The sequence below is a fragment of the Penicillium macrosclerotiorum genome (genome assembly GCF_028827735.1).
Source record: "Penicillium macrosclerotiorum strain IBT 26536 chromosome Unknown utg000011l_segment0_segment0, whole genome shotgun sequence".
In the NCBI taxonomy this organism is placed as follows: Eukaryota; Fungi; Ascomycota; class Eurotiomycetes; order Eurotiales; family Aspergillaceae; genus Penicillium; species Penicillium macrosclerotiorum.
In genome coordinates, this window is record NW_026643090.1 from 634,743 (window position 1) to 660,654 (window position 25,912).

The following is a 25,912-nucleotide window of genomic DNA, read 5'->3' on the forward strand; positions in this document are numbered from 1 at the left end:
TACCAGTAATCGTGAATCAAAATTGCCCACCACAGACGGACTCTAAGATTCTTTTCACTATAAGGGCGTTTCCAGTTCGTGGGATCACGGTTCAAGCCTAGGCTACGAGCGAGTGCAACAGCTCGCCCATCGTTGATAGTGTTACCCAATACAGAGTAGATCGGGCGCCCTGTCATATCAAAAAGAACAGAGTAAATCGTGGATAGGCCTGGAGCCAGAAAGTCTTGCTGCAGACCTTCAACTGCCAGATTCCAAATAAATTGTAGGTCGGGTTTGTGGTGTTGCCGAAGGAAATCAGAATGGTCCCATAGCGTGAGGGATAAGGCAAAAAATTCGCAAAGAAGAGCAGGGGAAATTTTATCATCCTGTTCATATATTTCGAGAAATGTGACCTCATCAAGTATAGGAAAAGCTGGATGGAATTCCAGAAAGTATCTTGGGAATAATGGCTATGTGAATATCTTGCTGGGGATGAAAACTTAGGATGTATGCATGAGAGCAAATAATCACTTACAAGCGAACCAATTCTGCCGCGTAAGGTCGAATAATTTGCCACAAAATTTCCTTTTGGAGCTTTGCTGGATGCTTTGCAATCGCAAGGCCCTCACGATGTCGAGGTACGTTCATATAAACGAGTGACTTATCCAAACTATCTGGCCCAATAAAGTGCTCCCCTGCAGGAGGATCAGAAGAAAAGTACCGCTCGAGTGCTTGAACATCCTCTGAGAGGACAGGACTTATAACAATTGATGATTCGCCTCTTGAAATTCCGAGATGTGTTGCATCATGCTCATTTGATTCTAAACCACAAAGAGCCTGTTTTTCGGAATGCTGTGCAAGATTTGGGCCAATGGGGTTATTATTACCGGGTATCCCCTGAATTTGCCTTTGTCGTCGTGATGTATGGGTTTGATTTGATCGACTCAACTCAGAATGGGCCCTGGCAATATCTGATGGCAGGCATGGAACATTTTGTAATTTACAAAGCACACAGGGATCCCCGGGCCCGCCACCGGTGCATCTCCGTTTGAATCGCCGGCAGCGATCGCAGGCCGGTGTTTTGTGGGAGCGATAAGGCCGTCGATTTGCCGATGGCACAGAGGACATGATTTGATTCCGCCGGGTAAGTCAGAATTGAATTGGACTTTTGGCGTAGGAATATTCCGAGGCTTACCTAGTGCGGGTCCACAGCGGGAAAATACGTAGTAGGGTTCCCCGCTGACTGTCAATGCCGGGAAGAGAGAATCTAATGGCACCCGAGAGCTTTCACATTTATTCATGGAGATTCAGTGGATTTTAAGATCTAGTCATGTGGAAATAACAACTTGTCACTCATCCTCGCTAGCTTCCTTTTCTTTTCTCTAAAAAAAGGGACCGTTCAACAAGACTGAGAAAAATCCAAATAGAGGTCGGAAAAAGAATCGAGAAGATTATCGAGAATACTGTAGTAGAGAAGTGGCCTCCGGCAGAAACTAATGATATGATAGAAGATGTGATATATAAGGCCATCCTGCTGTCTATAGCGACTCAGACACTCATTCTCTTCTTTAGCCGCTAGGGGTGTTCCTGCTCTATATTGAGTTAGGTACCTTAGTAGATACTAGGATCAAACCTATTATACTATATATTGAACTAGGAAAGCTCACAGCTGGGTCTGGCGAGGCAAATAGAATCTAGGTGGACTGTAAAGTCCTCTGAAGAACTGAAAATGGTCATTCCGATTAATCTAACTACTGCCTCTACCTAGGCCCCTTTTAAGGGGGATCCCCTCAATCATGACCACTTATGGCTTTTGGCAAGTATGGCCCCTCGAGATAAATTTCTTCTTCGTTTTCCAAGGCTCTCTCCCCGCAATTGAGCGATTCTTGCATTCTTTCTACTGAAGAAAAGCCGACAATGGGACTCACCACGCGACGACTCACCCAAGCCAAAGCGACTTGACTCATCGTCCATTTCTTCTTATTGGCCAACTCTTTCACTCTTTGAATTATCATGGCGTCAGGAGCAGGAATATCATCTGGGTCGGTGTTTCTTAATCGGGCAGTAGAACCAACTTGCTGAAGTGGACGAGCCAGGCGGCCAGCATCGAGAGGACTCCACTAGAATTGGTAGCATCTGGTTAGAACAGCTGCCGCGTAAAAATACAATTGATATGGCAGGGTGAACAGCTCACTGGGATAAGTCCAACTCCTGTCTCATTGCAAAAGCGATTCATTTCGCGTTCCTCCTCTCGGTACAGCAGACTGTATTGATTTTGCATAGAAATGAACTTGGTCCATCCATGCTGCTCAGCACAGGACTGCATCATTATAAACTGATAAGTTCTCATCGAACTGGCACCAATATAGCGGACCTTTCCGCATCGAACAAGATCATGAAGTGCTTCCATCGTTTCTTTAATGGGAGTATATGGATCAAATCGATGAATCTGGAAAACGTCAATGTAGTCAAGGCCCAATCGCTTTAGAGAAGCTTCGACTGCATTGAAAATAGCTTGGCGAGAAAGTCCTTCTGAAGTCAGCATTGAACTGTTTAATAATTGATTTAGGTCAATAGAAAATTACCAAATTGATTGACATATTCTTTATCCTTTCGCATTGCATCTGCGAATGGTACAACATATACATTTTCATGCTCGCTAATGGGCGACCAGCATTTGGTAAGAATTATAAGTTTGTGGCGAGGGATATTGTAAGTTTTGATAGCCTTTCCAATGATTTCCTCTGACTTCCCATTGGAATAGTTATTTGACGTGTCCCACTTCAAAAATTAGCGACTCCACGAAGAAAGAACCTTCGTTATCTTCTCTTACAGTATTGAGGCCACAATCATAGGCAGCTTTTAGCAGCGGCAGCGCCTTCGTATTTGAATGTTAGTGCTCTTCAGTCGAAAGATTTTTTGAGATTTTTTGGAATTTTTTTTTTTTGAAAATCAAGTACCTTTTCTTCATCGAGAATCCATGGACCCCATTCAGATGCTCCAAAGCTCATACCCCCGAGAATGGGAACCGAGATCCAAAGACCACTATGTCCCAGTCGCCTATATGAAACTTTCGTATTAATCTTCGACTCGGCCAATAGAGGAGGGAGCTGAGTAGCCATTGTCAAGGTTGATAATTCAATGAAACTAGTAGTTTGCAGACCAGGGATTCGAATTTTCCTTGATTATTTTCCCATCTCCACAGAAGATGTCTTGTTTAAATAGGTGACTTCTTGGCATCCGACAGCCTTTCATCACGATAGATACGAGTCATTGATTTCTAAGCATGAATGAATATATAAACAAGTTAACTCATGGTAAATGTATATCTCAGTTCCAATGAGCTCTCATTGGTTGAGGGGACCCAGAAAGACTCCTGGGATCTGAATACGAGGCCACTGTGACTAATTTGCGGAGTGTCGGGCCGATGCCATGCATGGGAAGGGAAACAGACAAGACTGGAGAACTCACAGTGATTTATTTTTTACGATTACCAAGTTTGTTATATGCAGAACTCTTTTTGATTTCAACAAGTCCTCTGGTCCCCGGAGAAAGTCGGAATCATGATGCAGTGATACTATGTGAGCTATCATCATGACTGCTTTCTATATAAATGACAACAATTACTCGAGCTTCTTCCGATACAACTCACCGCCACATCCACGTAGGCGAGCGGCAGCCTGTTCAGGTGTAATATCTCGCTGAGGCTCGGCCATCAGCTCATAACCGACAAGGAACTTACGGACAGTCGCACTGCGCAGAAGGGGCGGGTAGAAGTGCAAGTGCAGATAAGAAGCATCGACCTCCTCAGCAGTTCCATCAAGCGGGGCCTGGTGAATACCCATGCTGTAGGGAAAGTGAGTCTCGAAGAGGTTGTCGTAGCGGCGAGTGATCTCAGCAATAGCCTCGGCCAAGAGGGTCTTATCGGACTCGGAAAGGTCGACCAATGCACGCTTGTGGGTGCGGCTGATAATCATGGTCTCGAAAGGCCAGGTCGCCCACCAGGGGCAGACAACAACGAAGGCTTCGTTTTCAAAAACAACACGCTCCTGCTTGTGACTCTCCAGAGCTGCATAGTCCTCCAGCATGTGGCTACCACCGTGTTCTTGGCGGTAGCGGCGCAGCTGCTCCAGCTCAGCAGCCGGCTCCTCGGGCAGCGTGCTGGTGGTCCAGACTTGACCATGAGGGTGAGGATTTGAGCATCCCATAGCAGCACCCTTGTTCTCAAAGATTTGCATATAGCGATATTGCTCCTTAGGTTTGGTGATGCTAGCATTGTGTGCATTGGGCTGGAGATGAGTGGCGGGAGCCTGCTCAGCAAGCGGCGACTTAGGCGACAAGTGGGCAGTATAGATCTCGGTCCAGGCATTGATGACGGGAACAATTTCAATCGGCGACAGATCGGCTAGGGTCAGGTTATGCGCGGAGGAGAAGGTGAGGACGTAGCACTTGCCCGTAACGGGCTCAGCCTTGAGAAAGCGGGATTCAAGATCTGGAATAAATGAGCACTGGTGCACAATCTGAAAGACAAAGGGCACAGGTTCAACAAACCATCGGTGCTTCCACCATCGTATTCCGCCTGTTCCTCTTTAACGGCGCTGTAGTCGTTCACGAAGACGAAGGTACTGTCATATTTTGGGTTGACGTCACCCTGGGCTCGCTGATTTCCAGGACACAAGTAGCAAGCCGGGTCATAGGAGGGTAAAGTGGTCTTTGAGGGACTCTCTTGTTGACCTCTATGCACAAGATTATGATTTCAGCAGTTAGTGCATGCTAGTGTCGCACAATGGCGGGGCAAAGGAAGAAGCAAAGACTCACTGCCATGGACGCTTGGTTCGGTGAGGAGACACAAGAATGTGTGAGCCCCGAAGGGGGTTGTATCGACGGTGCGAGATGTCATCCAGGACGTTCTCCATTGTGAGTTATTTATGAGTTTTGACGGAGTACCTTGGGGAGGAAGAAGGGCGAAAGCAAGAGCAACAAGACCAAATGGCAGAAAAGTCCCCCGCCAAGTCGGACCGGTAAAAGGGCCTTTCGGTTGGACCTCCGGCGGGGAGGCGCGGGGTCTCCGGAAAATAACGCAGATGGACAAATGCACACCACAGGCCATGGGAATTATAGCAAAATTTACATCTTTCTGATTGGTAGAAGCAGCTCATTGATTTCAATGTGATTTCAAGCCAAAAAAAGGCCATTGTGAGGAATGCGATCATACAAGACGCAGGCCATTCTGGTCTTGGCATGCCTGTCAATATCCTCGGTGAGCCGTAAAGGAATCGTTTCGGGATCCCGCGCTCGGGGGAACCGGGGTGAATGCAGGCACACACCACAGTGGAGACATGGAGGATCGGGTGATTTTAGCCCGATTGAGAGAAGAGCAGGTTGGTGTCAGTTGGAAATCTCCACTCTGCATTCTGGCTCCGAAGAGGAAAAAGACGGACTGGACTGAGTTTTCTGTCCCACAACACATGACGTCACCTGACCTTGGCTATCAAGAGCGATAAGCCCTTCTCTTGTCGCACATCCATCGCATCATGCAATAGATGTCCACGAGAAGCAGAAAGACAGCCAGACCATGCAATGTCTTCAGATCTCTATATCCTTATAAAAAAAAGCTGGAATCCCTTGCAAGAACAGTCCTATCTCTGATCAGCTTCCCTTCTTAGTTCTTGTTCTCCTTAATCTTGGTTTTGGCCAATTGGGTCTCCTTCCTCCCCTTCATAGAGAGTCTTTCTCCCCTCTTCAAATTTATTAATAGTTACCCAAATCTTTGATATCAATATGTCTACAACATTATATCTGAGTGAGAATAGCCAGATTTCCAGCGGCAAGGAAGATATGAAACAGATGGAACCGCCAATCCTGACTCTCCCTGTTGAAGTAAGCCAGTACATCAAGAGATTCATAGATCAAATATCGAGTCTACTGAGGACATATTTGCTGACTTCGGTTCGAAGATCTTGACAGGTTTTCTATCATTCTTAGACACAACGCATCTGTTGAACCTGGCTACCACCTGCAAATGGATATATTCTACTGTTGTTTACATTCTTCACGCACGAATGGCCACGAACTTCCCACGAGAAGACATGAACCTTCTATTACGTTGTGCACCTCCTGATATCACTGCACCTCGTATTCGATGCTGCTATGAACATACTGGGGAGATGCATGAGATGTCGGAAGGTCTTACCCCTTTATCGAGGACATTTGCAAGGTTCAGCCTCAAGCCAAGTCCTTCAGAGTCGTATGAAGATATACCTGGGAGCCAATTACCAAACAATTCACCAAAAAGAATACTGTTTTTGGCCGGGGGCGTTGATTTTATATACATCTACACTCAAGATATGGGTGAGAAGGAGATGACTACTATGGTCCAGGACCTTATTTTAGAGCCTTTTGAATCCTTCGCCCAACTGTCCATAAAATTGGGCCTAGTCTTGGTGCCAGGGCAGCGCTGGATTGGCTCCTCCCAACCTTTCACACAAGGGACTTTTATCCGCATCAAGAGAGAATGGTTAGAACAACAAACCGACAATTCGCCTTCGCCAACCATATTTTGGGCCGACTCAGAGAAGACCTTTGGCTTGAAGATTTCAGCCCGTGCAAAGAACAGAGAGTTCTCAGGTATGGACATCAACGATGACGGCTCTGTCGCTTATGAATTAGTGCTGGAAGGTGATTCACCGGATCTCCCTTTGAAGAGAAAAGTACTATTAATTGACAGACTCGTAGAGATTTACGTTCTCGCAATACGGTTGCTGGCCACCATCGAAAACGCTGAAAGAGCTCAGCATAGCAAGGATATAATCCATCTTCTCGCGCTCAGCCAATAAGGTTATTTATCTATCACTTATAACCTACTAATGGAGCATGAGATTGGTCTTGTTTCTTATAGAACAGATTTTTTTTTCTCGAAGCTGGCAGCCTCATGTCTTACCCATGCTTTTGCTCGAGAGGAACGGAGTCTCCGGCCTCTTGAGATGAAGATGCCGATGTCGATTCACGCTGATATTTTGGGCGCAATTGCGCTAGATGGAATCCCAGCCATCAAACACATCGACATCAAATATCACCATCAGCAACTAATTGTCAAGCCGAGCCGGTGCTGATTTCATCTATATTCAACCGAAGAGCAGGCCATCGACGAAGCCGCTTTTGTAGAAAAAGATTGATCGATTTCTTCAGCAAGATTAAATTGGTTTCGACATTCCAAGCTGAAAGTGTTGAAGCATGGAGGAACCGGTGATGGAAGAATGAGATCTTAATCGCTGCGGAGATTACAAAGGCTATTTTGTAATTGAAAAACACACACTGTTTGAAATGTTCTACGAACTGAATCTTTTTGAGCATGTTCATGTAGATTGGCGCTTGGATTATGTTACTAGTCAGATAGCTTTCTCTCTTTCCTTCCTACCAACCAATCAATATTAGTCTTCTAATTCACTGTGTACATTTCTCCGTAACACCTGAATTTGATAACGACTTGATTCGAACAGCCAATCTCGTAGCTAACCAGGTTCCTCTCGGGAAGCCGCGTTGCTTATACAGCCTTTCGCCATGGGTGGCGCTCGGGCCGATGCCGTAGACAGTCGGAGGGCCAAACCAACCAGTGAAAACTCTGTGCGGGCGATGGCTTACCCGCTGTTTACTCGGCACTGGATGCCGAGTCACTCAACTGACTGTCCAATGGTAAGAGCGGCATCCCACCCTACCTAGAACTCATTAACTCCGCTAGGAAAAAGCCGAGGTTGCCGGCTATCAAAGTGGGTCAATACTTTGAAGATTCTTGTTCACTGTCTCAAATGAACGCGATGTTTTTTCAAGATTTGAATTCTATCACGATCCCGTCTATCGACCGCTGATCTGCATAACTGGGCCGATCTCTGCTTCAAGTCTCCATACAGCAAGAGCTGAATTGGGGTGGTTGGAATACGGGGAAAGGCGCATCTGCTCCGTCGAATCATGGCTCCCGTCGGTGCTGGGGATGAAGCCTCACTTCCCTCCAAAATCCCATTCTGGCGTCTGATTTTCGATCAAAAAGTTGTTACCCAAGAGGTTGCCCAGTATCCCTATTCGGGTTCCGGTACCGAGGAAGATCCTTATGCGGTGATATGGCTACCAAATGATCCGCGTAACCCGATGAATTTCGGGTTCTTTAAGAAGTGGGCGATTACGATTCTGGTATCATTTGTTACTCTCGCCGTTGCATTGGTGTCTTCTGCATTCTCGGGCGGCCTGGGGCAAGTGGTTGCTCATTTTGGTGTCGCAGAAGAGATTGCCATCCTCGGCGTGTCTCTTTTCGTTCTTGGATTTGCCATCGGGCCGTTGATTTGGGCACCCCTGAGTGAGATCTTTGGTCGGCGGCATATCTTCACCATCAGTTTTGCGTTTCTAACTGCTTTCAATGCGGGTGCAGCCGGCTCACAGAATATTCAGACGTTGATCATTCTGCGATTCCTTGCTGGATGCTTTGGCTCCTCACCATTTGGAAATGCCGGTGGCACGATCGCCGATATGTTCCCTGCCTCACAGCGTGGCATTGCGATTAGCTTCTTTGCTGCCGCGCCGTTTTTGGGACCTACCATTGGCCCTATCATTGGAGGTTTTCTTGCTACTGGGGCTGGATGGCGCTGGGTCGAAGGATTCATGGCTGCTTTCTCCGGTGCGCTCTGGCTATGTATCATTTTCTTGTTACCAGAAACCTATGCGCCTGTCCTCCTGCGTCGCCGAGCAGAGAAACTTTCTGAGATTACTGGCAAAGTCTATCGGAGCAAGATCGAGATCGAGCGCGGCCATACTCCCCTAGGGAAAACTCTCAAAACAGCGCTCTCCCGTCCATGGATTCTGCTATTCCGCGAACCTATCGTCTTATTGTTTTCCATTTATATGTCTATCATTTATGGTACACTCTATATGCTCTTCGCTGCCTACCCTATCGTGTTCCAGGAGGTTCGAGGCTGGAGTGAAGGTGTCGGCGGTCTTGCTTTCTTGGGTATCCTTGTTGGCATGATCCTCGCCGTTATATACACCTTCCCGGAGAATATGCGCTATGCAAAGAAGTGCAGCGAAACCACCGATCGCCTTCCTCCAGAAGTTCGACTGCCGCCAAGCATGGTGGGTGGTATTGCCCTGCCTGTTGGGTTGTTCTGGTTTGCTTGGACGAATTCACCAAGTATTCACTGGATGGCGTCTATTTCTGCGGGTGCACCATTCGGCTTTGGCATGGTCCTTGTCTTCCTCAGTGTGTTCAACTATCTGATCGACTCCTATACCATCTTCGCCGCATCGGTATTAGCAGCGAATTCTGCACTCCGGTCCTTGTTTGGCATGGCCTTCCCCCTGTTCACCACTTACATGTATGAAAACCTGGGTATTCACTGGGCTTCATCTATTCCGGCTTTCTTGTCTTTGATCTGTGTGCCTTTCCCTTTCATCTTCTACAAATATGGCGCTCGGATTCGACAGCGATGTACCTTTGCAGCTGAAGCCGATGCCTTCATGCGCCGCCTCGCCGAGAAGAACCAGGCCGAGGCCCGAAAGGAGGCGATTACCGGAAAAGAGGCTGAGAAGGAGACACCGACTACCGAAATCTCCGATGATTTGCATGATTCTAGCGATAGTGATAGCCTATCCACGGTCCCCTCGCATGATGTCAACATTGCGCGGTATGCTTCTCGAGCCTCTCGTCAATCCGGGCGATCGATGCACCGGACCCTCACTGCAACTCAGTATGAAGAGAATCCTTACGACTTGGATTTGGTCAATACCCGACAGTCGGCTATTAGTGGTCATCGAAAGGATTGAATGAGCGCTGTCGATTGATTATAACTGTTTTCAAAACGTCAAGCTCTGAGGAAATCTTTTTTCTCAAATTTAAAGGGCATTTACAGAGTGCCAAATCTAGAAGATATTCGATTTTCTTCAATCTTGTCCCTTTCTGAAGGAAGGACGAATTGGCTGACCTAAGGCTCATGCAGTCGCCTGTGTCTCAAGAACTAGACGATCACTGCCACCATGCTGTCTTCTAGGTACAGAGCCACTGCCATTCTTGGCGTATAATCTTCGTCTCAGACTCGCGCCCGAGTTCATAACCTCAGACAGGGAAGGTTCCTTACTTCTTGTTTTAGTTGGAGCAACCATCACCACATCACCATAGCATACAATGAGAGAGGTTTTCTCATAGCCAAAAGCATTAGCATCAATAATACATAATTTTTCATTATTTCTTCTTTGCCTAGAATTTATCGTAATTGTATACCAACACAGGTGCGTTGACGACGCCTCATACTTTCGGCGCCGTATCCGTGCGCCAATTCCTTGATCACTCATCAGGCGCGTCCCACAACAGCCTCGGTCCTTCTCCGCCTCGGGCCATCCGCAAGCTTTCCCCAATTAATATAATCATTTCCCCTCCACCATGCACGATTAAGCACATCATTGAGATACCCTATTCTGATCGCCAATCAGCACTTCATTCATTATGTCGGGCAAGATAGACGCCTTCGTCGACTGCGGTATGATTATATTATCTGCGAGCCATGCAGGACGGGGGCTTGTAGGGGTTGCTCTCGAGTCCAGCAGATCGCTTATTTGTTTTCGCAGTCTCTCCATATTCGTACTATGCGGCACTGTATCTAAGACGAAATCGCAAAGCGCTTGAGTCTCATAACGTTGAAGTGGAGTAAGTACGGCTTATGCGACTCTAGTCCGATGACTGACTTGCCGCAGGCTGCATCCCGTGTTCTTGGGCGGTATCAATGTCGGCTCAGGTATTCATCTCGTGTGGCTTGTGGATTTAACGTCAACATGCTGACTGGCTTGAAATAAGGAAACAAACCCCCGTGGACACTACCAGCCAAAGCAGCCTACTCCAAGTTTGACCAGCAGCGGGCATGCAAGTACTTTGGCGTGCCGACGATTCGGCCCCCCGACTTCTTCCCTATCCTTTCGATCATGGTCAGTACCCATCTTGAGCAGATTAGTTAGTATTTACAAAGAAAGATGATCCAATTAACATACTCCAGCCCCAACGATGCATGATCTACATCAAGCGACACTATCCCCGTGAGCGCTTCGAGACCACCTTCCTCTCGCTGTCGGAGTGGATGTACTATAAGAATATCGATATCAGCAAGCCCGAACACATGACTGAGCTGCTAAAGACTCACGATTTCTCCGACCAAGAAATCAAAGAAATTCTCGCAGCCGCCTCCAGCTCTGAGTACAAAGAGGCTCTGACAGCTAACACACAAAAGGCGCTTGATCAAGGTGCATACGGAGCTCCCTGGTTCTGGGTGCGCAACAAAGATGGCAAAGAAGAGCCCTTCTTTGGAAGCGATCGGTAAGTCATCCTCCTTGCGCTTCCAAACTGAAACTAATGGTTTTAGGTTTGCGTTCATGTGGCAGTACTTGGGAATTCCGTTCCAGGATGTGACTATTGTTGAGAAAGCGCGCTTGTAGACTGATTTTCTTGCTTTCTTTCTATTCTCTGTTCATTCAGTTAGAACATAGTTTGTGCAGTGATTAATATGCAGACGGAACAAACCGTTGAAGGGGTCTGAAAAGACACTCCCAGCCACATATTTCATGTATCTTTAAACCCCTGGTCTTCATTGCAATAAGATTCTGAGATTGGCCGATTTTAGTAAAATCTTAAAAGATCTTGATCTCAACAGGTCGCTATAAACGATCGGGCTTGTAGCTCACAGTTCTTTTTCAGAACATGTGGCCAGGAAATATACTGGGCGACAGGGGTGTGTATCTACAAGAGCGGTCACGTCGTTCTCCGCAAACACTCTCGATATCATATAATTTTAGCAACTTTACCAATTCAAATTGCTTGTATTTTAAAGTGGGACACGAGGAAAGCGATTTCGAGGCCGAGACCACATCCCCACACCCGCAGCCTTGCGATCTCGGCATTTCGGCCTTAGTGAGTCACTGCTTAGAGAAACCAGCAACCTCGCCCTGAGCATAGCCCGAGCGCGACAGAAGAAGCTGAAGAAAGCGAATCTACATAACTCTTTCGCATCAATTCGCGTTGAGTATAAATAACAGAATATTCCTGTCAAGCAATTGACAATTGAATATCCTACAACGGCATCGGAACATACCCGGCTAAGAACTAAGCCCGCGCGGAAGTGATCCTCGTTCTACCCCACGTCTGCCCCACGTTCAAGCTTCCCTTAAACCGGAGACTCATTGCGCTTGCGCAACTTCTCCCTCTTCACGGCACCTCCAACACTCCATTAAAATCTCATCATCACCATTATGTCAGAAGTTCGCGTTGCCTGGATCGGCCTCGGCAACATTGGCCGGGTGAGTACCTTCCGATCGACAGAGCAGGCGTTCTAAAGCCGCGAGATGCAAAAGCTAACAATGCCACCGAAAACCAGGGCATGAGCTCCAACATTGCCCAAAAGGGCCCTCAGTCCAGTCTGATTCTCTACAACCGCACCACATCCCGCGCTACTGCGCATGCACAAGCCCTCGGTGGCCGCGCCACGGTCGCGAACTCGCTTGCCGAGGCCGTCCAGGCTTCCGACTTGATCTTCACCTGTGTCGGCGATGACCCCGCCATCGACTCAATCACCCAGGCCATCCTCGCAGGCAAGGACATCGACTTCTCAACAAAGACCTTCGTCGATTGCTCGACCGTGCACCCGGACACCTCACGCCGCACGGAAGCCGCGTACCAGGCGCGGGGTGCGGCTTTCGTCGCTTGCCCCGTGTTCGGGGCACCCAACATGGCGGACGCGGGAGAGATGATCGTCGTGCCTGCGGGCAAGCAGGCGGCGATTGCAAAGGCGAAGCCGTTCTTTGAGGGTGTGACGGCCAAGGCAACGATCGACCTGTCCAGCGGGACGGGCGCGGACATTGACGTCGGCAAGGCGTCGACCCTCAAGTTGCTGGGCAACACATTCATCCTCAACACCGTCGGCGTGCTGTCGGAGTCAATGGTGGCCGCGGAGGCGTCGGGTCTGGGCACGGCGCCTTTCAAGCAGTGGCTGGACCTGTTCGACCCGGGCCCATTTACCAAGTACGCGGGCCGCATGATCTCCGGCGACTACTACCAGCGTGACGAACCGCTGTTCGCAGTTGACTTGGCCCGCAAGGATCTCCGGCATGCGTCGAACATCGCCAAAGAGGCTGGGCAGCGCATGCGCAATGTCGAAGTCACGGATCATTTCCTCCAGGAGGTGAAGGCGGAGAAGGGCGAAAAGGGAGACATTGCGGGAATTTATGGCGCGGCAAGGAAAGCGGCGGGTATGGAATATGGGAACCAGTAGAAAATTGAAAGTCGGGTCTAGACTCGGTTTGGATATGGCTTATTGGGAGGGATGGTGCCATTTTCATCAGGAATAAATTAGACACATACTATGCATTCACGATTATATTCTACGTGTGGATCTATTTTACTATGATATCAATTCATTTATGGTTCAAAAGCCATATTCATTCGAATCTCGATTCCGATTAGGAGATCGTAGCAAAGGTGGTGAGTGAAATATACACACAGAAAATCATAGAATACAAATTACATAAGAGGCCATTGCCAGTTGGCCCAACTTTTTGGGTTTCAAACCGCAGGCCACATACCTCTCTGAGATATTAAGAGCGAATCTACTGCTCCTCCTGGATCTCAGTAGGCTCGTGGTGCTGGTGCTCGCCGTTGCCCTCCTTGGGCTCAGTGGGGCCGTGCAAGTCGGCAACGATGCCATCGGGAGCCTCCCAAGAAGCCGACTGCCATGGCTTGACGTGGAGAACGTACATGGTGTCAACCTCCTCGAGGGTGCGACCCTGGGTCTCACAGACAAAGAAGAAGACGATGAAGATGGCAGCGAAGCAGCAGGCGGCAAAGACGTAGCCGTAACGGAAGTCAATCGCGCTGTTGATGAAGGGGGTGAAGAAGGAGATGAGGAAGTTCCAGGTCCAGTTGGCAGCGGTAGCAATACCGGTGCAGGTGGCACGGTAACGGAAGGGGTACATCTCGCCGCAGACGGCCCAGACAATGGGACCCCAAGTGGTGGCGAAGCCAACGATGAAGAAGCAAGTGAAGACGATCATGGCAACACCGGCAGGGTGGGAGGAGGGGTTGGAGTGGAGGACTTCGTGGCCAACAGAGGCCCAGATCAAGAAGCAGACAAACATCCAGGCGGCGCCGACCATCAGACACTTACGGCGGCCGTAGTGCTCAACGATGTACAAGCCGGGCAAGGTCATACCGAAGTTAACGGCACCCAGGATGATCTGGGTGACGTAGGAGTTGCTGATACCGACGCCCTCAAAGATGGAGGTACCGTAGTAAAAGATGAAGTTGGCACCGGTCAGCTGCTGCAGGGACTGCAGAGTAATACCAAGCATAGTACGGTAGAACATGCGAGGGCCAGTAAGAACCTCGTGCCAGGGAGCCTTGCCAGCTGCCTTCTCCTCCTCGAGCTTGTTCTTCATGTCGGTCATCTCCTGAATAACAACGCGGTGGTTTGAGGGCACACCATATAGCTTAGACATGACTTCGCGGGCTTCCTCAACACGGCCGTGGCTGTAGGCGAAACGGGGGGACTCGGGAAGGAACAGAGTACCGACACCGAGGATAAGAGGCCAGGCGAAACCAATGCCCATGGTGATGCGCCACGAAGCAGTGGAGTGAATGCGCTCAGTACCGAAGTTGATGACATAGGAGATGAAAATACCAAAAGCGACGAACAGCTGGAAGGCGCTGACCATGGCACCACGGACCTGGCGAGGAGCGGATTCGGACTGGTAAATGGGAACGACGCTGGAGAGAGCACCGACACCCAGACCAGCGACCCAACGGCCCATGGCAACCTGGTACCACTTGTCGGTGGCGGCAATCTGCACGATAATGCCGACAATGTGAAGCAGAGCCCAGAAGGAGATGGAGAACTTGCGGCCAATGCGGTCAGCAATGGGGGCAGCCACAAGGGCGCCAATCATGGTTCCGATAGACAGCTGTAGAAGTCCAGTCGTTAGTGAAACTAGATCATGCCATATGAAGGCGAGAGTATATGGCGCGACATACCAGACCGACGATGAGACCATTGCGAACGTTGCTGAAAGCATACTCTCCGGTGCTCTCGTTGTACTCAGCGAACCGCATCTTGAAGTCCTCCATAGTAGTGAAACCCGAGATTTGACCTGTAACGGCCGAGTCAATGCATGAACTCAAAAGGCTGGGGAGCATGCTGCAGTGAAACGAGGCTTACCAGTCGAGTAACCGAAGATGAAGCCACCCATGGAGACACACAGGCCGAGGATGAAAGACCGCCAAGTCAAATACTTGACGGGGCTGTCATCGATGATGCCCTCATCCTTCTCCACGGTCGAGTCTGCACGAGCAGGAGTGGGGGCCTGGGAGGAGAACTGGGACTCAGCACCAGGCTTGAGCCGGGCCATCAAGTTGCCAACACCCATTTTGAAGAGACCGGTTCAGGTGAGATGAAGCCGGGGAAAAGGGGAAGGGAAGGGGAATAAGGAGGAAAGAGGAACGAGGGCCGGCAGAGGAGGGCCCTGGCAAATAAATACGCGATTCAAACGGAGACTCGGCTTTCCCCCTCGGGGTACCATGGCAGACAAAATGGGGGCCCGGATCTCGCGTCCCACGTTACCGGAATGGGGCGGAGGAAATTTCTTGACTCCATGGGCAACACATACTCCGTACTGTTTGGAGGGTTCCTGGGGTGGAGAAGGAGTGGAGAAAGGCATTTTGCAGCTTTGACGAAGCCAAAAAGAGCCTGTCCACGTGAGCCGGGCGATGGGGTTCTGGGGATTCATATTATGTTATGGTGGATTTCCTGGTCTATAAGGACCCCTGATCATGACAATCTAAGTGCTTGGGAAGCAAGAGGGAGATTGAAATCAGAAGAGATGCCATCATTCTAGGTAGTATGTATGCTTCATCCTACATTTAGACCACTGTCTGTTCTACGTATATTCATTGAAAACAACACAAGTGTCTCAGGAGACATGCCAACGGCATATGTAAAGGCATTGTCGGGAATCCGCGATCGTTGGAATGTGTCCGTCATTCTAGAGGAATGCACCCGAGCTTCTTTTCGCCACCTTCTGGAAAACTGCGCAATGTAGTAAATTCTGGGTCGGGGCATAGCGAATGAGAAGACTGTGCCTGGCCAAGCACGGATAGAGCCCGCGGACATATTTGAACTCGGCTACGTCGATGACGAAAACAGGAAAGCAGCTCTGGCTGTTTCTGGTCGAATAGGCAACTCGAGCGAGTGCCCCCATGACTAAATTTCCTACATTTATTTGGAGAGCATCGCAGTCCACACTGGCCAGACCCATCTATTCTATCCTGTTCAACCCCCCTGACAACGTATCTATGCCGAAGATGTGCTCTATAGAGTGTCTCTATCTGTTCGAGGCCGTCGATGCCCTTCCGTCATAAGAAACAACAACTGTCTTAAGAGCAGATTTACAGGTTTGAGCAATTTTTCCTGCTTCGAGAAATTTGTTGAGCCCTGCACAGACGAAAACGAAAACAACCCGGTTACTGAAACCAGGTGGGTTCACGTTGGCGACAAGAAAAAAAATTCTGTTTACTTTTTGGCGGGTGGGTCCAATCGTGGATTCTTCACTGGAACGAGGGTCAGCGTCCGAGCCGGACAGAGAATCGATGACGATCGCCGAGCGAAAAAAGCTTGGCTGGCTCAAGAAGGTAGAGCAAAAGGGCACAGGTATATCATTCACGTAGGTTTGCCAAAAGCTTCATCAAAACCTTGGGCAATCGCCCCATTTATATAACTCTTTCAGAGCACGTCCTTGAATGCGAAGCACAGTTGTGCTGATAAGAGAATTGTCTGAACAGGGCCACCGGTAGAGCTGTTTGATGAACTCGAACGCGGCTGGCCCCACTACCGGTGAGGCTTCGGTGGTTTCCCGTGCTGAGATTTGCGAGATTCTCGATCTGTTGAGCCTTGGGCAGGCCCCACCCAGGCCCCAATCGGCACACCGAGTCCTCGCTGCTTGCCAATCCCGACACCGAGCCGACTCGGGATCGCGCACGATGCCGTGTTGCTGATAAAGAACCGGTTATACTCACCACAAACATCACTCCAGATTCTTTATATTCGGAATGAGCAGAAGATTGATTTTATTCGCTCTAACTACTATTTTACTAAATTTTAATCTCGCCAAATTCTGTAGAACCCGATCCTTACAGCCGTTTGTGACTCGGCATCCCGAACACGGGATCGGCCTCTCGGGGTGGGCACTCGACGGAACCAGCGTCTCAATTTTCACCACGACCCACTTCGCCCAAGCCCCTTCCGTGATCTGCGGTGAACCTAGTAGGAAAAAGTCTGACGGTATCAGACCACTCGAAATAAATCAGGGGCCCAAAATCCAAAAATGAAATTCAGACCGAAAAAGCGAAAAGTTAATAATCGGCCACAGCAACCCAGTGGGACCAGATCCACCGCTCCTTCCTAAATCATACCACACTTCTGAGACGACCGTGTCTCGTATCCAATCATAACCACATATGCTCTTATCTCGGCTCTTGTATGCTAGAACCTTTCCGGACTGCGGTGACCATCGTTAGCGTTGGCCATGTTAGATGCGTTGGATGTGGGTTGGTGTACACAGGACGTTCTACTTCTCGGCCGTGTCTAGAATCAAGTAGGATATGTACGCGATGCATCTTTCCCCTGTGGTATATCCATGTCCGTTCTTGAGGTCATATGGCGCATCTAAAACAGGCCCTCGTGCTTTGGTAGTGAGAATGTCATTGAAGATCCTTTTGTGGTTTGATGAGGGGAACTTCAAAAGAATTCTTTATTAGGGAATTTGGCTATATTTGGAGTGAGGCATCTCCAGTGCCACTATGATGTGCCCTGTACAGTAGTGCATACAGAGTGCCCTGATAGGGCAATAATAATAATGAAAGAAAACAACCCCAATCAAGAAAATTAACCGATAATTGTCCCTTCCGTAAGGGAGAAGACTCTCCTCCTTATCAAGTAGAGATCCTTGGCCATCAGGTTGAGAATATGTGAGATAATACTAATATGCACTCCGAATGATGCATATCAACGCCCCCATTTCAAAGAGCACCTTTCTGACAATCAGACCTTGTATATGCGCTGTACCTCTAGACTGTGTCCTTTGACTACTATATACACGAGATTACGCTCTTTCCTGGAGGAAGCGATATTTGACACTATTTCTGGGCCGCGAATCGTCCGACACCCTATGGGCCTATGGGGTGCCTGTTTCACCAATAAGAGACACTTACCATGTCTTTTGAACTCGCCCGGCAAGAACTGCATCTTACAGTAATAATTAACAAGGCCATGTATGTGTCATTGCTGGATAACATTTGTCCAGGTGCGCAGAGCGAGGTGAGGAAGTGACTGGAATCTTACACTCAAATCCCGCCAATTCAATGCTTCTTAGAATACTGCCACTCATATGATGACTTGTCATTCTTAATATTTCTTCTTCTTCCTCTCTGTCTCAGAAACATGTGTATTCCGTAAAAGTCAAGACATTTTTCAGGACTTCTATGGATGATTTTGGCGAAATCAAACAAGGAGTGAATAGAAGGATAACCCAAAGAGGCAGTGCATATTTTCGACATTCTAGGAGGCCCAGAATGTTCCTTCGGCTTTATTGCATTTTGCTCATTCCATCATGGGATAATTGAGCCCTTCCACGTAATTTTTCCCCATTGCTTGTTTCACTACCATAATACCTGTGACTATTCCACACATATACATATGTACACTTCCTCGCTAGAAATCAGGTCATATGAAGGTACTAGAAAATGATTTCTTTTCTGGGTGGCATGATATGAATGCGCTATAAGGCGCATGGGCCACACATCGGAAGATGCGTAGAAGACTTTGCACTATGTAGGTGGGGAGGATAATGTATTGTTCATGTCATCTAAAGGCTCCAACGAGCTTTTACCTCGTCCATGGTGTAGGTAGACTCGTCTAGGTCAATGAAAATAGAACAAAAGAGTTGACAACGATTTTGGAGGCTCCTGTCTCCACATTTACCATCGCCCAAGTATGTGGATCGTTAAGTGCGGCTTGTGGTATTGGCTGCTCAACAAGCAGCCACAAATTTGCTTTTGAGCCACGGAGCATGATCCACAGTAGTTTGCATCATTTTGTGGCATAGAGCCTTTTAAGTCTGGGCTTCTTTGCCTATCTCAGGCGTCCGCGTTTGGCATGTGTAGATTCATCAGTGGCATTATTCTCCAGCTTTCATGAGGGTTGGCTGGTCGGTCTTCCAGGAGCTTTTAGCTCATGGTTACTTGCTGCAATATAGTACTCTAATAGTGATAGTAGTGATAGTGTGGCATTTCTGTCGCTGAATATGGCGTGAACATGGAACGGACTATTGGACTTGACTTTGTCGAAGTTGAACGCGGGAGGGGGGCGTCTCTCAGGACATGATGAAGCCGGATGCAAACTGGAAAGTGGACGCTCGTAAGTGACTCTGTTACCAAGCTGATGATCTATTACACCTACACAGTGAAAAGTCTACTATATTACTTCCCCAACCGACGCAGAAGCATCACACAAAACTTTACCAAATGGCGAAAACCTCATCTGTATTGGTATATGCAACATTCATCAAGTCAAGAACTTTTCTGGTCCTATTGAAAGGGAAGGAAAACATGGTCCCTCCCACAAATCGTATGAGAGCTGTTCAGACACCCACGCTCGACGGCTAGTGGAATAGTGTATAGAACATGGAAGAATCCCGAGTCAAGCGCACATAGCCCGTAAGAAAGATGTAAAAAGGAAAGAGGGCACAGGAAAAATGAAGAAAATACAGCATACAACGCCCGACACCATTGTGCACCCGGTATGGAGGAAACCAATTGACGATGATTAAGAATGTGTCTCGTTTCGTCGCCCGTAGCAGCAGCCGTAAGGCGCGGTGCCTTAACGACGCTGGTTCTTGCCAATGCCGCGCTTTCCAGTGTACTGTAAAGTAATTGTTAGTGGGAAAATACAAAAATTAAGAAGCGAAGGATCGCTAAAAGGGGAAAAGAGGGGGAGTGAAATACGTACCAAATGCTTGGGCAGAGAGGCAGTAGTGTGACGATCAGCCTCACCCTGGCGGGCCATGCGGTTCATCTTCTTTTGTCCCAGCTTAGCCAGACGCTCGGCCTTGGAGCGAGCAGTCTCATCAACCACACCGTCATGCAGACGGTCAGTCGCGGCCTGGCTACGAGCACGGCTCTTCGCACGAGCGATAGCCTTGCGCGGGTCATCGAGGTCCATGGCGTCATCATCAGCAGGCTCACCGCGAGTCGCTGTCCGACCCCGAGCCTGGCTCTGGGAGCGAGCGCGGTCGCCAGCGGCATCCACATCGTAACCAGCCGCATCAAGGCCACGCTCCATCTCGGAGAGCTTCTTGGACTTGGAGCTGCGGGGAATCTGAGCGCGGTTCTTAAGGGACTTGCGCATCTTAGCCTCATTACGCATCAGCACGCGCTTCTCGCGAATCAGATCAGCCTTCATGCGAGTATCGGCGTCCTCGGCATCCTCGACACTCTCGTCCGAGTCATAATAGCCATCAGCCTCTAGCTTCTCTTCCTCCTCCTCCAGAGCAGCCAGCTTGGACTCGATATCCGGATCCACGAAGTCGTAGATGTTCTTGCCATTCCAGACTTCGGGAATCTTGTCGTGGTTCCACTCCGCATTCGCCAATGTGTAGTCACGCTGCATATCGAAGCTGTAGACACCAGCACCACCATTCTCCTCCTCGAGGTCGCGCTCGAGCTTGCGGCGGTTGGGATCACTCTTGTCATACTTCTGAAGGTTCTTGACAGCCTCGGGGATGAAGGTTTCGCGTTGAACACCACCCATAGGCTGAGCAACGTGAATACGGGCAAGGACATCGCCCAGGCGACCAGTAGCGTTCTCGGCAGTGGTGGAACCAGACTTGAGCTTCTGCGCAACTCGCTCGGCAAGCAGCTTATCACAGGCGGCGTTCTTGACAGCGGTCACGCCCTCGGTGGTGGTGCAGGAGGCCTGCAGCATCTCCACGTCACCGGACTTCAGAATCTCCTGCAACTCCTGCTGCTGCTCTGGGTCCAGATCCTCGGGACGACGGACATCGATCTTGTTGACGACAATGTAGACGATCTTGTTGGCGAACAAGGGTTTAATGCTGTGGAAAAGCTTGATTTGGTCGGCAACAGAGTAACCGCACTGCTCGGAAAGGTCCATGAAGTACAGAATGGCAGAGCGAAGATGAGCAACAGCGGTAATCGACTGCATTTCGATGGTGTTCATTTCCTCCAGGGGATGATCAAGAATACCGGGGGTATCGATGGCCTGGAAACGCAGGTACTTGTAGTCGAAGTGGCCGACAAACAGGGACTTGGTGGTGAAAGCATACGGCTGGACATCGACATCGGCACGAGTGATGCTGCGCAGGAAGCTGGACTTTCCAACATTGGGGTAGCCGCAAATCAGAAGGGTGCGGGTGTTCGGGTCGATCGAAGGCAGACGGCCCAAGTGCTGACGGACCTGCTCCAGATACACGAGCGGGTCCTTGAGGCGACGACAAATGGTTGCCATGCGACCGAGCGCAGCGCGCTTGAGCTGCTTACACTGGAATAGAGATTGCGCATATTTGATGAGACGGACATAATCGCGGGAGACGGTTTCAATCAAGTGCTTGGCAGTCGAGACTTGACCGAGGGCAATGCGGAAATGGTCGGCATCGTAAAGGGTGTTCATCAAATCCTTGTCTAATCGATATTAGACCCCCACTGGCTGGGCCGGCCCAGATGGGTCGGGTCACAAAGTAAGAAAAACTTACGGAAAGGATGAATGTCCTGCAGACGAGGGAATCCATCGAGGATAGCCTGAAACTTTTCACAGAAAGTTTCCTGGGTGTACTTGACCTTACGAGTATAGAAACCTGCCGAGAAAAAAATTCGATCAGCGATACTTCTTTATCGATAACCCCGACCGCAATTTTTGCCTCGTCCGCCACTTGTGTTCAAACTGCCTGGCATAGAATTCTGATGGAAGGGAATGGTACCTCTGATACGGCTGATTTTAAAACCAGCACGAATCTGGGTGGGCAGTTGTCGCTGAGTGCGACTCAGGACAATGTCCAAGAATTCCTGGTTGGTGGGCACAGGCGCAATCTAGCGGTCAAAACAGGTTAGTTGAGAAATTCTCGAGGTATACAGAGAGATTCTGCATTGCACCGAAGAAGATCACTCACATCCTTCCACGTTGTCTTCATGATGGGCCACAGGAGTCAAACCGAGAAGTGTATTGACTCTGGAGTGGGAGGTTGTTGGGGGTTCTACGAGATTGTTCTCCACGAAAAAATTGCTGTCCGACATTTTTCTGCCGGGCGGTCAGTAAATGCGGGGACCAGGATTGGATGCGATAGCCGAGCCAAGAGTGCCTGATAACATCGATTCTGTGAAGAAAGATTGCAACTCTACAAAGCACAAGAGAGAAAAGGAGAGAAAAACGATAGGCATGCGATGGAGGCTAGGAGGAATTGTAAACAATTAGATGTTCTACCGGGTGTTTTCTTCAGTTTTGATATCATTTCTTTATCAGTGGGACCAGTCGTGCTCATGTACATCGCGTTTCAACTACGGTCACAAGTACTTGTGAACGAGTACAACTTCAAGAATCCCCAAGCCTCTTTTCCATGACAATCCGTAAGACAGACACACCCTCTTCCGCCCCAGAATACAAAGACAAACTCCATTTTCTTTCAAACCCGAAGACCAAAACCGATGACCGGACGTGAGTGTTCGTAGCGGGGAGCCTGAGAGAGACAAAAACAAAAGAAGAAAAAGAAAAGAAAAAGAAAAACGGTTGAATAGGCAAAGAAGAATGGAAAAGGGAAAGCAGACCGGCAAACAGGCCGCCTAGGGTCCACGCCGAAAGATGCAGGAGAGAAAAGGAAAACAAAACAGTAGGATAGAAAACCGTCGTGATTTAGCTTGACTCGTCACCGTTACTGAACTCCAAGACCTATGGCATTCCGTGTCAGTCAACAAGATACGGATGAAAGTGCTACAAGGGAGCTGAAGCAAAGGACTTACCAGATCAGTCCAACCACCGCCACCGAATTGGCACTTGCTCGGACCACGCGCCTCGAAGCCAAATGATTCGTAGAACGGAACCAAGTGATCATGGGCAATAATCGCAATTCGGTCCGCAATCTGTGCCTCCCGAATGCGATGAATATATGATTTCATCAAAGTGCTGCCAACCTGTTTGCCCTGGTGACTAGGCAGGACCGCGAGGGAGTGAATGGCAATCGTGCTGCCGCCCTCCTCGTGGCCCACCGCTTGGTCATCCTCGAGGGTCCAGCGTTGGTTCTGCCAGTCGCTAGGCAAGCGCATCGAGCGATCCGTCACAAGAGGCTCCGATGTCCGGGTAGCAATAATGTGTCCAACAAGAGTCGCCCGGGGCTTGGGCTTGCCTTCTTCGATGACAGGCAAAGTGAAAAGGCCCAGGCTGAGCTCGGGGCATCGAGTCAGGCGGTAAATAAACTTGTCACGCGAGCAACGCTCCTGTTCCGGGAAAGCCTCTTCCACGTGCACACAATCGTCAACATTCGATACGGAGAGCAGCTGAACGAAGGGATGTAATTCATCCAGCTTGGTGCGGTGGTGGGTTGGAGGACGACGGAACCAGTAGGGAAAGTCATTGGCATCTTCCTGATCAACTGCGACGTAATCCTCGTCCACTTCCTCCTCATCGTCTTCGCCATCCTCGAGAGGGAATCCATTAGTCATGGCAATGCCGGCACGGCTCATGATGCGAGCCAACTCGCTGTTGCTGGGGGTTGGCAGCGACAGATCCTCGGCATTGGACAGCGGCTTCAGACCTGTGGTATCCGGGCCGGCCATAGACTCCGAAGACCGCTCGCTGGGATCAGACATGGTCGAGGGGTGGCAGTTGAAAAAATCGGGGGAGGAACGACGGGTCGTGCTGGTGCAAAAACCCGGGGGGAGGGTGGATGCTTGCGTGGGGATAGAAGAAAGCAGGTGCAGCACGGTCACTCTTTTTTTTGCAGGGGGACCCGGCTCGGTGGCGTCGATGGAGACTCGAGTGGGATGTAAATCTAGACCGGTGGGGATTAGCTGATATGCAAGTAATGGAGAACCGATCTCAATCAGATCAAAGCAACTGATCTTCCTGGATCTTGGTTCCTTGTTTTTTGGCTCTTGTTCTTAGATCCTTTTGGGAGGGTGGTTGGATGGTTACCGCCGATAAGAATTTGCGACGCAGGCAATGTGCGCAAGGAGGGGCAGCGGCTGGCGACCGGAGATGGGAACAGGGCGGGAAGCGCAAGGCGGCAGAGGATTGCTGTCACAGGAATTACTCACAGTTGGTTTCACGATTCAAAGTGGGAAGCAAGGTGGTTTCAAGGGAAGGGGAAGATCGAAGGATAAGAAGGATAGGAAGGGGAAATTGAAAGTGGCGGACGATGTAGCGCGACCTGAGAGTACAAGCGGGTGACTGATGCAGGCGCCCGGATCCTCCCTATCATGGACGAGCACAAAGTAGCCTGGAGTACCCAACGTACCTGCGGTCCATACAGAAGGCACAGGGGCTTGACCGCCTCGAAGGCGGTCAAGCGGGGGATCTGCCAAGGTTCTAGAAAGACTCGAACTCCCTGGTCTCCTGCAAAGGCACCGCTAAGCGGCAAGCATGTGTTTCGGAGTCCGGTGTAACGGTCTGGACGCTTGTTACCTCTCGGACCAACACAGGGTCTCTGATTCAAGGTCCCAGAAGCAGGTGGATCCTATTCTTCTGGCCCTGGAGTCAGTATGGATGGTCCAGTCAATATGGTATGACTCGACTATCCATCGTCTATATGTACAGCATGCTCCCGGATAGCCAGGTTGGGCAGCTCAGGGCCAGTTATTGAGTCTCATGATACCCGTGGACAATCTCCCTTGAATACTGATAGCTCACTGGGATTTGAATTTTATACGGTTCAGAATCCCCAGGCACCACGTAGTTGACTATCTGTCTTGGTCATTCAAATGATCGAAGGTGTGATGGTTGACATGTTTTTCTGAAAGACGCCGGTAACTATAGCTGCAGGCAAGTGGGAGCAGGCGAGGACACCATAGCATAAGTAGAGATCAAGCCATCGAGAAGGACATGCCATACTTCCGATCGACTACTCGGAAAATGCCCTCCGCAAAGAGCACAGTCCCCAGTAGGGATCAGGCGACTGATTTATAAGTTGCATAGCAGCGGAGGTCTCCTGTGACGTGCTACTTTCGAGGCTGTCTGGTGTGGGCATATTGTCAATTCGGTCCGTTAGGACTGATTTGTCCCAGTGGATGTGATTCTTTGACCCGGCTTTCTATACTCCTTGATGTCCATCAACCCGAAGGCTTTTGGTTTCAAACTTTTGCAAATTTGGAATCCCATTTCATGTCACTGATCGACTGGAGTTAGCTGAAGTCTAGTGATAGCGTAGCCTTTTGAGTACTTGAGCAGGGTCTGTTATCTGGTTAACATGCGCATTGAAGGCTTACAATCATCCAACAAATGCAATCTCAGATTTTTCAAAATTAAACATCCGCTAATTGCGGAAGCCTACCTCTGCCAGACTCCTTGCAACCCAAAGGCTTTTCAAAAATGGTTGGCAGAAACCTCGTGAATAGTTTGATACCTACACTTTACCCGTTCTCTATTTCCTATTTCGAATTATCTAGTCTTCAATATTCGCTTTCTCTGGATTGAGGCTGCTGGCCATTTGGGTTGATTAATCAGTCTGCTAGAAGGGCTGTATATCCGATCAAACATATATCCTCTATGTAGGTCATAAATGTAGGGCAATCTTCTTCCAATGAGGTAAAATAACCCATAGTTGATATGAAACGAAGGACGGTAAATCGATATTTATCTCCTGGTAG

General features: G+C 49.2%; 9 protein-coding genes across 9 annotated transcripts; 4 read left to right on the forward strand and 5 right to left on the reverse strand.

Annotated features, from left to right (window-relative positions):
- Positions 1 to 1,769: 1,769 nt before the first annotated feature.
- N7462_011195 (aldo/keto reductase) lies at positions 1,770 to 3,101 on the reverse strand (the record flags this gene model as incomplete). Its single annotated transcript, XM_057082909.1, has 5 exons — positions 1,770 to 2,099; positions 2,174 to 2,508; positions 2,565 to 2,760; positions 2,813 to 2,857; positions 2,940 to 3,101. 5 exons carry the CDS (start codon positions 3,099 to 3,101, stop codon positions 1,770 to 1,772), a joined length of 1,068 nt encoding a protein of 355 aa, XP_056928264.1.
- A 501-nt stretch (positions 3,102 to 3,602) lies between these two features.
- On the reverse strand, positions 3,603 to 4,895 carry N7462_011196 (UDP-glucose:hexose-1-phosphate uridylyltransferase; the record flags this gene model as incomplete). Its single annotated transcript, XM_057082910.1, has 3 exons — positions 3,603 to 4,471; positions 4,531 to 4,715; positions 4,798 to 4,895. The coding sequence occupies 3 exons, from the start codon at positions 4,893 to 4,895 to the stop codon at positions 3,603 to 3,605; spliced, it is 1,152 nt and encodes a 383-aa protein (XP_056928265.1).
- Positions 4,896 to 6,326: 1,431 nt separating this feature from the next.
- Positions 6,327 to 6,815, forward strand: N7462_011197 (F-box domain protein; the record flags this gene model as incomplete). The annotated part of the gene is made up of 2 exons (XM_057082911.1): positions 6,327 to 6,657; positions 6,715 to 6,815. The coding sequence occupies 2 exons, from the start codon at positions 6,327 to 6,329 to the stop codon at positions 6,813 to 6,815; spliced, it is 432 nt and encodes a 143-aa protein (XP_056928266.1).
- A 1,129-nt stretch (positions 6,816 to 7,944) lies between these two features.
- On the forward strand, positions 7,945 to 9,786 carry N7462_011198 (MFS transporter; the record flags this gene model as incomplete). Its single annotated transcript, XM_057082912.1, has 1 exon — positions 7,945 to 9,786. One exon carries the CDS (start codon positions 7,945 to 7,947, stop codon positions 9,784 to 9,786), a length of 1,842 nt encoding a protein of 613 aa, XP_056928267.1.
- Positions 9,787 to 10,462: 676 nt separating this feature from the next.
- N7462_011199 (putative DSBA family oxidoreductase) lies at positions 10,463 to 11,442 on the forward strand (the record flags this gene model as incomplete). Its single annotated transcript, XM_057082913.1, has 6 exons — positions 10,463 to 10,496; positions 10,585 to 10,663; positions 10,711 to 10,751; positions 10,811 to 10,938; positions 11,007 to 11,323; positions 11,370 to 11,442. The coding sequence occupies 6 exons, from the start codon at positions 10,463 to 10,465 to the stop codon at positions 11,440 to 11,442; spliced, it is 672 nt and encodes a 223-aa protein (XP_056928268.1).
- An 810-nt stretch (positions 11,443 to 12,252) lies between these two features.
- Positions 12,253 to 13,271, forward strand: N7462_011200 (NAD(P)-dependent oxidoreductase; the record flags this gene model as incomplete). Its single annotated transcript, XM_057082914.1, has 2 exons — positions 12,253 to 12,300; positions 12,378 to 13,271. 2 exons carry the CDS (start codon positions 12,253 to 12,255, stop codon positions 13,269 to 13,271), a joined length of 942 nt encoding a protein of 313 aa, XP_056928269.1.
- A 334-nt stretch (positions 13,272 to 13,605) lies between these two features.
- Positions 13,606 to 15,417, reverse strand: N7462_011201 (sugar porter family MFS transporter; the record flags this gene model as incomplete). The annotated part of the gene is made up of 3 exons (XM_057082915.1): positions 13,606 to 14,955; positions 15,026 to 15,141; positions 15,210 to 15,417. The coding sequence occupies 3 exons, from the start codon at positions 15,415 to 15,417 to the stop codon at positions 13,606 to 13,608; spliced, it is 1,674 nt and encodes a 557-aa protein (XP_056928270.1).
- Positions 15,418 to 19,922: 4,505 nt separating this feature from the next.
- On the reverse strand, positions 19,923 to 22,248 carry N7462_011202 (putative GTPase NOG1; the record flags this gene model as incomplete). The annotated part of the gene is made up of 5 exons (XM_057082916.1): positions 19,923 to 19,964; positions 20,052 to 21,742; positions 21,814 to 21,915; positions 22,039 to 22,147; positions 22,228 to 22,248. 5 exons carry the CDS (start codon positions 22,246 to 22,248, stop codon positions 19,923 to 19,925), a joined length of 1,965 nt encoding a protein of 654 aa, XP_056928271.1.
- Positions 22,249 to 22,964: 716 nt separating this feature from the next.
- Positions 22,965 to 23,917, reverse strand: N7462_011203 (polyamine acetyltransferase; the record flags this gene model as incomplete). The annotated part of the gene is made up of 2 exons (XM_057082917.1): positions 22,965 to 23,000; positions 23,072 to 23,917. 2 exons carry the CDS (start codon positions 23,915 to 23,917, stop codon positions 22,965 to 22,967), a joined length of 882 nt encoding a protein of 293 aa, XP_056928272.1.
- Positions 23,918 to 25,912: the final 1,995 nt, after the last annotated feature.